The 10,225-nt window shown below is 34.9% G+C and overlaps 1 protein-coding gene across 3 annotated transcripts; it reads left to right on the forward strand.

The window, feature by feature from the left end:
* Positions 1–4,566: 4,566 nt before the first annotated feature.
* On the forward strand, positions 4,567–8,935 carry LOC133285717 (GTP-binding protein BRASSINAZOLE INSENSITIVE PALE GREEN 2, chloroplastic-like). 3 transcript variants are annotated; one of them, XM_061482993.1, is made up of 5 exons: positions 4,645–4,706; positions 5,324–5,370; positions 5,485–7,023; positions 7,345–7,512; positions 8,088–8,935. In XM_061482993.1, exons 3-5 carry the CDS (start codon positions 5,809–5,811, stop codon positions 8,442–8,444), a joined length of 1,740 nt encoding a protein of 579 aa, XP_061338977.1. In that variant the 5' UTR covers positions 4,645–4,706; positions 5,324–5,370; positions 5,485–5,808; the 3' UTR covers positions 8,445–8,935. The 3 variants fall into 3 exon arrangements, with proteins under 3 accessions (XP_061338982.1, XP_061338971.1, XP_061338977.1); XM_061482998.1 differs by lacking the exon at positions 5,324–5,370 and having other exon boundaries at positions 4,567–4,706; XM_061482987.1 differs by lacking the exon at positions 5,324–5,370 and having other exon boundaries at positions 4,585–4,706; positions 5,496–7,023.
* The last annotated feature ends 1,290 nt before the right edge of the window (positions 8,936–10,225 follow it).

Raw genomic sequence — 10,225 nt, forward strand, 5'->3', positions numbered from 1 at the left:
TTTCTTATTAATCTCCTCCCAAGGAACTATACTTGAAGTCATATCCAGAAGTCTTCCACCATTTTGAATCCACTTATCTTTCCAAAAAGAAATGACTGCTCCATTGCCAATCTCCCAACTGAGGTGACCTTCTAGGCTCTTCCAAATTGAACAAATATATTTCCACAACCTAGAATCACCATTCTTACAATGAAAAATGTCATTTCTTCCATGCTGCCCACAATATTTAACCCTCAAAAATTGAACCCAGAATTTATCAGGTTGTGAGAAAATATCCCAAACAAGTTTTTCTACAAAAGCATCATTCATGAGAGTTAACTTTTTTATCCCCAAACCTCCTTCTTCCTTTGGTTTTGTAATCGTGTCCCAACCCACAAGATGCTTCTTTTTTTCTCCTCTATGTCTCCCCAAATAAAATTTCTTTGTAACTTTTCAATTTCATAACATATAGCCTTTGGGATTCTATCACATTGCATCTGAAAGAAAGGAATAGTTGAGAGGACAGATTGAGAAAGAGTAATCCTCCCCGCTTGTGGAAGGCTTTTTGATTGCCAACCATTCATCTTAGATCGAATCTTTTCTACAATGTTAGCATAGGCTTCTCTATAAGCTCTACCATGCTTCATCCACACCCCCAAATGTCTTCCTACATTACGCATCCTCTTAAAACCACACAAACCTGTAATCTCATCCGCAACACTATCAGGAGTATTCTTCGAGAAAAAGATACTAGTCTTTTGTTGGTTCACTCGTTGACCCGAAATATCACCAAACATCTGCATGCATTTTAAAACAGTTTGGATTTGATCAGTATTGGCATCAGCAAACAGCATAAGGTCATCAGCAAACATCAGATGAGATATAGCAGGCCCCTCTCGACCAGCCCTGATTGGCTTCCACAGGTTACCCTGAACTGCAGTATTGATAATATGACTGAGCTTCTCCATTGCCATAACAAACAAATAAGGGGAAAGAGGATCCCCCTGGCGAATTCCTCTAAAAGGGTGGAATTCCTCAGACATCCCACCATTCCAAAGAACATTAAATTTGGTAGATGAAATTGCAGCCATAATAACACCAATTAATTTATCTGGGACTTGCACCTCCTAAAGAACTTTTTTAACAAAATCCCAATTCAATCTGTCATATGCTTTTTCTAGATCCACCTTAATAGCCATGAACATTTTTTTCCCTCTCATTTTATTCATTGAATGAATCAATTCCTGAACCAGAATTATATTATCCTGAATGTGCCTCTTTGGAACAAAACTGGATTGGACAGGGGATATGATCTTCTCCATAATGCCACACATTCTTTGAACCACAATCTTGCTAAGAATTTTATAAATTACTGGACACAAAGAAATAGGCCGAAATTGGGACATATGAGAAGGATTATGTTCTTTAGGAATAAGAACAATCAAGGTGGAATTGATAGTTGCCACAAGATCTGGATTTTCCCATAGACTTAAAATGTGATGCAGCATCTGATGTTTCATTGTCTCCCAATTAGCTTGGAAGAAAGCAGCTGGAAAACCATCCACACCCGGAGCCTTATAGAGACCCATACTAAACAGGGCTTTTTTAACTTCCTCTTGAGTCGGGGTCTTACTAAGTATGGATTTATCCTCATCAGAAAGAGCAGGCCACAGATTTTGAGAAGAAAGCCATCTTCTAATAGGAATATCCTCTGAATACAGATTTTGAAAGAAATTACAAGCAATTTTTTTCAGCTCTTCAAGATCAGTAATCCACTGATTAGAGCTGTTTCTTAATCTCACTATTCTGTTTGCATTTCTCCTGATAACTGTGTTAAGGTGATAGAACTTTGTGTTTCTATTACCATCCACAATCCACTGCTGCCTAGACTTTTGGAACCAAAGCAATTCTTCTTCTTGTAGAACTGTATTCAATCTCCCTTGAACCTGATCCTCCATATTCTTCAATCTAGTATTATCATTCACAATTCTCTGATTTTGAATATTTTCCAGCTCCTTTAAAAGTTTCTCCTTCTTCCTACTAATATTTCCAAAGACCTTTCTATTCCACTTATGAAGAGCAGGCACTAATCTCTGCAGCATATAAGGGATGTCAAAATCCTTATCCCAGTGAATATTAAGAAAATCTGGAAAAGAATGATGGTGTTGCCATGCAGCCAAGAAACGGAAAGGCCTTTTACCTTTATCCTTGTTCTGATAGTCCAACTTTAAAAGTAGAGGGTTGTGGTCAGAACAAATCCGAGGCAAATGAACAACTTGTGCATCATCGAGTTTTAACCTCCACTGAACATTAGATATAATTCTATCCAGTCTTTTATATACCCTATCAAGATGAGCCCACTTTGGCCCTTGCCATGTAAATTTTGATCCTGTAAACTCCAGATCCTCCAGCTGACAATAATCAAGAATATCTCTAAAAAACTGACATTTTGTATAATTTGGAGAAGATCCCCCTTTTTTCTCTGATGCAGCCGCTATTTCATTGAAATCCCCTCCAACCAGCCAAGGCTCATTCATGTTTCTGCTAATACTCTTTAGATCCTCCCATAAACAAATTCTCTTTGCTTCTCGAGGATTAGCATAAACTGCTGTACAGATAAAGCTGTCTCCATTTATCAAAGTAACTTTTGAGTGTATCATCTGATAAGTTTGAGAAATAAGATCCACAGATATCTTATTTGAATCCCACATGATCCAAATTCCACCTGAGAAACCTTGTGCCTCCTCCACAAAAATACTATTAAAACCACAAGCTTTCATGATATGAGAACCAGAAGAACTATTTACTCTAGGCTCTAGCAGAATAATCATGTAAATTTTGTGACTTCTAACTAGATTCTTTAAAACACTCCTAAAATTCTTCCCAACAGTACCTCTCACATTCCAAAAGAGAATTGACATAAATAACTTAATATGAGTTTACAGGGTTATGGAGAACCTGTACCTCCAACTCCATAGGCGAAGCTTTGCCATCTACATCTTCTCGTACTGTTGATTTCTGGAGAGGATCATCTTGATCCATATCTGCCCGCTCCTGATCAAGAGGTCTTGGAGCCTGTTGAACTTGAATTTTTTGAGTACTACTACTTTGCTCTATATTGATAGGTTGATTTTCTTTGTCCTCCTTACTTTGGATTGAAGGGATCTCTGGGGATTGGGGAACCATCTTCTCAGCCTGCATTTTTCCTTGATTTGAAGATAACTCCTCCTTTTTAGATCGAACACTTGTAGTGCTTGTATTAACTGCTCTTCCTTTTGTCCCTCCTGTACCCCTATTACCCTGAGATTTGGGGACTGTTATGGCCTTCCCAACTGCTTCCCCTACTAATTTATAATTAGTACTAGTTTCAACCACCTGAATATCATTCTTGAGATCTTTCCTCCTTTCCTGTCTAACTCGAACCGGCTGGCTTCTAATAATCTGGGTATCATCCTTTTCTCCCTCTGTGAGATCTTCAATCAGTTTATCTGCATTTCCTTCTTCTGGATCATTAGAGTCATCATTTAGAACAGCAAACGGGTTTCCAGATTTGAAGCTGGTATATTAGTTTTAGTTGCATGTACCAATTATCGAATTTTTTTTTTCTTTTAGAATTCTGGGATTATTTGTTTCATAAAAATCTTTTTTCTGAGGTTAAGGTCTGTTGATACATGATATCTGATACATATTGAATTATATTGTTATGAAAGATGAGAGCAGCTAATTATGACTATATGCTGATAACAAGTGCATTTTTTGTCTAAACTCTTACTTATTCCAATTTTCCCAGAATGATCAAAATTTAAGATACACTAAAAAGGTAACAGAACCGACTAATAAAAAGGTAATAGAACCACTAAAAAATCATAAACGCCAATAACTCAGCACATTGTAAACATTGGCCAGTTTTATAAAAAAAGGTAACAGAACCAGTTACAAATGAAGTTTTCTGAGTATATATTGTTAATCTACATTTTATATTTCCTTAGGTTCGATCTCCATCTCTCTCATGTAAAGGCTTATCCAGTGACTGGAAAATTAGTAGCTGCAATGACAATTATGCCTTCATTATATTTGAATCCATCTAGCCCAACAAGCAAGTGATTTCTTCATGATGGAGCGTTTCTCTAATTAAGAATTCTTTTCCTTTTCCTTTTTCTTTTTTTCTTTTGGTTATTACATAACGAGAGAAACATTTTCCACTCACATGTAACAGAGTTTGAAATTTTTGATCAGACATGTTTAAGTGTTTTATGTTTATCATGTAACATGATATAACATCATTTTTCCACACACATTAAAGAGATGTGGTCCACATGTTTTTCTTTCTCTTTCATCATTCCACTTTCTCTCTCCATTTTTATGTGTGTTTTGAAAACAACACTTAAATCATGTAACATAACACTAATAAAACCCTATGTTTAATTGTTAAAAGTACATTGTACAAGTAGTTTAATTGCAACAATTAAAAGTGTCTTTCATTAACACGCCTTTTTTTTTTCTTTCTTTCTTTTTTATATTTATTTATTTTTATGTATAAATATTCTCATTAATTAATTAATTAAATTAATCCAATCAGAGCCTTTTCCTTTCTCCGGCGTCCCTCAATTCCCAATGGAGCTTTTCTCATTCTAGGGTTTGGTTTCTTCGATCGCACCTTCGCAGAGATATCGCGCCAGTCGACTTCGTCTGCTTTCACTAAATCGAAGACCCTCGACAATAAATATGTATGTCATTTTCTCCTTCCACTCTCATTTTCCATCGATCTCAAGTTTTTTGTAATTGTGAAAAAAAAAGAAAACAAAAGAATGCTGGTGTTAATATTATCATGGTTGATTTCTCAAGTCTAGATTTCTATGTTATCACTCTGTCAAGTCTCAAATAAAAGCACTGAAAATCATTTAGTGGAAGCTTTAGGTTTGTGTTATTGTCGTGTATCAATGAAATTAAAAGAACAAAATTAAATGGCCGTAGTAAATGCAAGGCTACTGTAGTAATTGAAACCTGAAATTATGTTGACTTTGTGATTAGTAGTAACATTAGTAATCACAAGCTGATGGTAGCGGCATTGGGGCTGGGGTGGATGTGTAATGTGGAGTTTCTGTTGAAACAATGAGTAAATGTTAATAATAGTGTAATGTGTAATAATGAGGTCAAAACATTGCTAATATGCTGGAGTTGAAGGTAGTTGTAACATGAACCAGTAGTGGTGGAGATTCTGTTGCTGACTGAATTGGATGTTTGCAGTTGGTAAATGTTTTTTTTTTTCATCAAGGGATAGGCTGTTAAATGTTTTTAATTATTATTTTTTAATCCTTGCTTAATCTTTTTAGTGTTTGCACAGGAGTGGTAGGGAGAGAATGCACTCAAAATGATTGCATGTTGTAATTCGTGAGTTTTCATTTGAATTATTTTGTTTCTACTTTGCAATTGCATGTGGAATTGGCTCGTTCAATAGTTTGGTTTTTGAATGGCTGGTTACTTTTTGCTTTGTTTGCATTTGAGATTTTGAGCAGATGCTGGGAGATGAGATTGGGAAAGGAGCTTATGGTCGAGTTTACAAAGGTTTGGACCTGGAGAATGGAGATTTTGTTGCAATTAAAAAAAAGAACAAATATTACAACCTAAACTCCAAGCTTAATTTTCAAAACCAAACCCAACTCGATTAATCGGAACCGGGTTAGATTATCGGGTCGAGCTACGTCTTATACCAAAACCCTTCAACTTGATCCTCATAAACCCTTGTTCTTCACAATCAAGACCTACTTGAACAAAACTGAACCGAACGCAAGCAATATTTTTGACATTCGGATTAAACATTGCTTAGAAATGCTTGTAGCTCGAAATCTCTCCCCTTCAAAGCTTAAGCCACTCTTTTACTTATCTCTCTTTTCTCACTGCAAAAACCATTCCCACTCAAATCTATCGTCAATCTTAATACCATACTCAAAACCCTATCTTCAAAACTTTCCAAAAATTTTGCCCCAACCATCAATTAATTTATTTAGGTCTTTCTCTTCGCAAGATTTGCCCCTCTCTCGTGACGGTAATTATGATGAATGCACTTCTCAATCTCTTCATGTTTGCCCTGGTTGTGGGGTTTATATGCAAGATTCAAACCCGAAACACCCTGGTTATTTTATCAAACCCTCTGAGAAGGACCTTAATTATAGATTGTATACTCATCTTGAACCTGTTGCACAAGAGCCTGAATTCTCCAATTCTGTTAAAAGGGGTTTTGTAATTGAACCCGAAAAGCTTAATTGTGATGATGCGAACTTGTTCATGAAACCAGACAAGCCTGTTGTGTGTGCACGCTGCCATTCGTTGAGGCATTATGGGAAGGTGAAGGATCCAACGGTGGAAAACTTGTTGCCAGATTTTGACTTTGATCACACGGTGGGAAGGAAGTTGGCATCAACAACTGGGACACGTTCAGTGGTGCTTATGGTTGTGGATGCTGTGGATTTTGAAGGGTCATTTCCTAGGAAGGTTGCAAAGTTGGTTTCTAAGACAATTGAGGATAATTATGCTGCATGGAAGCAGGGAAAGTCAGGGAATGTGCCTAGGGTAGTGCTTGTGGTGACTAAGATTGACTTGTTGCCTAGTTCATTGTCACCAACAGGATTGGAACATTGGATTAGGCAAAGAGCAAGAGAGGGTGGAGTTAATAAGATTACTAGTTTGCACATGGTGAGTGCACTTAGGGATTGGGGACTTAAGAATCTTGTGGATAATATAATCGAATTGGCTGGACCTAGAGGGAATGTGTGGGCTATTGGGGCACAGAATGCAGGAAAAAGTACATTAATTAATTCTATTGGAAAGTATGTTGGAGGGAAGATTACACATTTGACAGAAGCACCTGTCCCAGGGACTACATTGGGCATTGTTAGAGTGGAGGGTGTTCTTCCAAGTCATGCAAAACTATTTGATACACCTGGCCTTCTTCATCCTTACCAGATTACAACAAGGTTGATGAGGGAAGAGCAAAAGCTTGTTTACATTAGCAAGGAGTTGAAACCTAGAACGTACAGAATTAAGGTTAGTGCATTGAAATGCTAATTTGTGGGACTGAATTTGATGTTAATTTGTGACTGTAAGGTTGCTCCATTGGAGCAGCGGTAAAGTTGCTCCTTGTGACTGGAAAGTCATAGATTTGAATCTACCAAATAGCCTCTGAAAGGATAAGACTGCATACAATCGATCATTATTCCTACCCTTGCGAGTGAGTGAACCTTTTGCAGTGGGTTTGCCCTTACCCTACTTGTATTTTTAATTTGTGCTGCAGTATTCATTTTTTTCTTCTGTTATATCTTGTTAAAACCTGCTGTACTTCATTCTTTTACCAATTAATTGTGGTAGGCTGGTCATTCGATTCACATAGCTGGTCTGATGAGGTTGGATATAGAAGAAACATCCGTGGATACTATTTATGTCACGGTGTGGGCATCTCCTTATCTTCCCCTGCATATGGGTAAAGTGGAAAATGCATGTAAAATGTTTCAAGACCATTTTGGGCGCCAGTTGCAGGTACTCACTATTCTCTTTTTAATTGACTGCTTATTCAGCAATTCCTTTCCCATGAAGCTTGTTAGCTGTTTGTAAAATCGTCTTAATTTGCTGCCTTATTCTGAAATGTTGTCCTAAGTGGGATAGTGACCAACAAATAATTGATTTATCTTTCAGTCATTACAAAATTGTACTATTATATATATATTTTTTTGACCCAGAAGGAGTATACCAACTAAAAAAGGTGTGAAGCGAAAGCTGTTAAAATGAACTTGAAATCTGTTAATTATATTAAGTCAACCTGGTCAAAAGATTTAGTAGCATTTATTTTAATGATGTTCCATCCTTCAGGTGGTTTGGCAGTGCTCTTGCAAAATTTACTGGAATTGTTTTCCTATAAAACAATATTTAGTAAGATTTAGATAGGCAATTACCATAATATGCTTAAGGTGAAGTTTTATACATTAGGCAAGGTGCATGTAGACCTCTATGTTACAAGGGAAAGACTTGAGTTGCTCTTTTGATTTATAAGCATTATTCATTGTGCATTACAGTTCCCTCTTGTGTAACACCTGCCTGAATTGTTCTTTGTTCAGCCACCTATTGGGGAGAAACGAGTTCAAGAACTGGGGAATTGGGTGAGAAAGGAATTCCGTGTTAGAGGGAACAGTTGGGACTCAAGCTCTGTAGACATAGCTGCTGCTGGCCTTGGTTGGTTTGCCATTGGACTTAAAGGAGACGCCGTGTTAGGAGTTTGGATTTACGAAGGAGTTGATGTTGTTCTTCGCAATTCTTTAATACCCTACAGATCACATACTTTTGAAGTTGCAGGATTTACAGTATCCAAGATTGTCTCCCAGTCTGACCAAGCTTTAAATAAGACACACAAACGAAATGATAAAAAGGTGAAGGGGATTGACTCAAAAGTGCCATCCAGTTTGGTTGAATCATGACTATTGACTTCTGATGGAGGCATCTAAAAATGGGTCAGTTTGAGAGAAAGAAAGAAAAAATTAATTGCCTTCTAGTTTCTATACAATACAAGATATGGATCAAGAATGCTAACTAAACAGGATATTTCTAGCTTGTCAATATCTCAAGTTCAAGCAAGGGGAATGGTGAGTTGAGTTGAGTTTCTTGACAATACAAGAAATGGATCAAGAATGCTAACTAAACAGGATATTTCTAGCTTGTCAATATCTCAAGTTCAAGCAAGGGGAATGGTGTATAATGGTGATGATCAAATGTGGCATTTGCAGTAATATCTTATCCAAAATCCAACCTAAATTTAGCCATCTGGCTATGTCATGTTCCTTGTTATTTCAAAGAAATGTCTTAATTATTTCAATTGAAAAGTTATATGTTGCATTTTCTACTTTGTATTATTTCAGAACAGAATTACCCCTCAGTTTTCGGGTCCTTGTGAGTTACTTGAACTAGTTTAATGAGCTAAATAAGTTTGTAACTCAAATGAGTCTTGTCTTATCTGAGAATTCAAATTTAATTTGAAATTTCTTTTGAAGCATAGACGATATATATTTACTAATGTAATAAAATTGACTTAGTATATCTCCAACTATAAACTTAACGTGAATATATATATATATATATATATTGATTGATTGATTGATTGAAGATGGAAGCCCCTGACAATGGGATGTGGATAATTTTAAAGATTTTGGCTGGTGTTAATTAATTACAACCTCATAGGTATATTAATATATTTTTTTTGTAATATATAACATAATAAATTTCAAAGAAATATAGTTTGATCATATTTTATGTGAATAAGATATTCAAATTGCTTATTTTAGTAAGTTTGGCATACTGGGACTGAAAATCGAAAGCAGTAGCGTTTTTCTTATATAATCTTGCTATTTGAGACGTAAATTTTTTTATTTTTTTAACAAATTATTATTATTATTATTATACTTATTTATTTGTTATTTTTGAATTTTTTTGCAAAAGAGAAAGTTAGTGATTCAGACTTTTTAAATACAAAAATTACATAAACCGTTTCACAGTCATTCATTTTTTTATTTTAATTTTTTTTCTTTCTTTCGGTAATGGAAATCATTCTATGTTTTTATTTTTAGAAATTAAAAAAAGTTACAAAATGAGATAAAAAAATTTATAGAGCAAAATAATAATTTTGTTAAATATAAAAGAAAGAATGTTTGTCCTTTTAAATAATGGTCATTTTAATTAAAATTAATATTTTTGATTAAATTAAAAAAAAATTACTTTTTCTCTCATGATTTATTGTATATATTTTTCTCTCATTTAAAAAGACATAATATGTCTTTTAAAAGATAAATACTAAATCCAAATATAAATTTTTTAAATTAAAAATATTGATTAACTTATTAAGTCTTGTCTAAAATCTTAAATGCTTTTCTTAATTTGTTGATAACTTTAACTTCCATTATGTAAATTAAATATGAAAACAATTGTAGAAAAAGAAAAAAAAATGGTGTTCTTAATTCCTGTCGATTTTTTTAAACTTGAAAATAAAATAAAAAAGTCATTTGAAAAAGGCTAAATTACACGTTACCCCTTTGGACTTAGATCATGTTTCAAAAGACCACCTTGTACTTTTAATTGTTTCAAAAGATAAAAGAAAAATAATTCTTAATTAGAGAAACACTATGACGAAGAAAACGCTTGAGATGTGAAGTTTACCCAGATTTTGTGAAGTTTACAGAGCTTTAACTCCAACTCTTTTTCATTGTTT

Source organism: Gastrolobium bilobum, unplaced genomic scaffold (genome assembly GCF_033153095.1).
Source record: "Gastrolobium bilobum isolate Gb01-03AN ecotype WA unplaced genomic scaffold, APGP_CSIRO_Gbil_v1 utg46072, whole genome shotgun sequence".
Lineage (NCBI taxonomy): Eukaryota > Viridiplantae > Streptophyta > Magnoliopsida > Fabales > Fabaceae > Gastrolobium > Gastrolobium bilobum.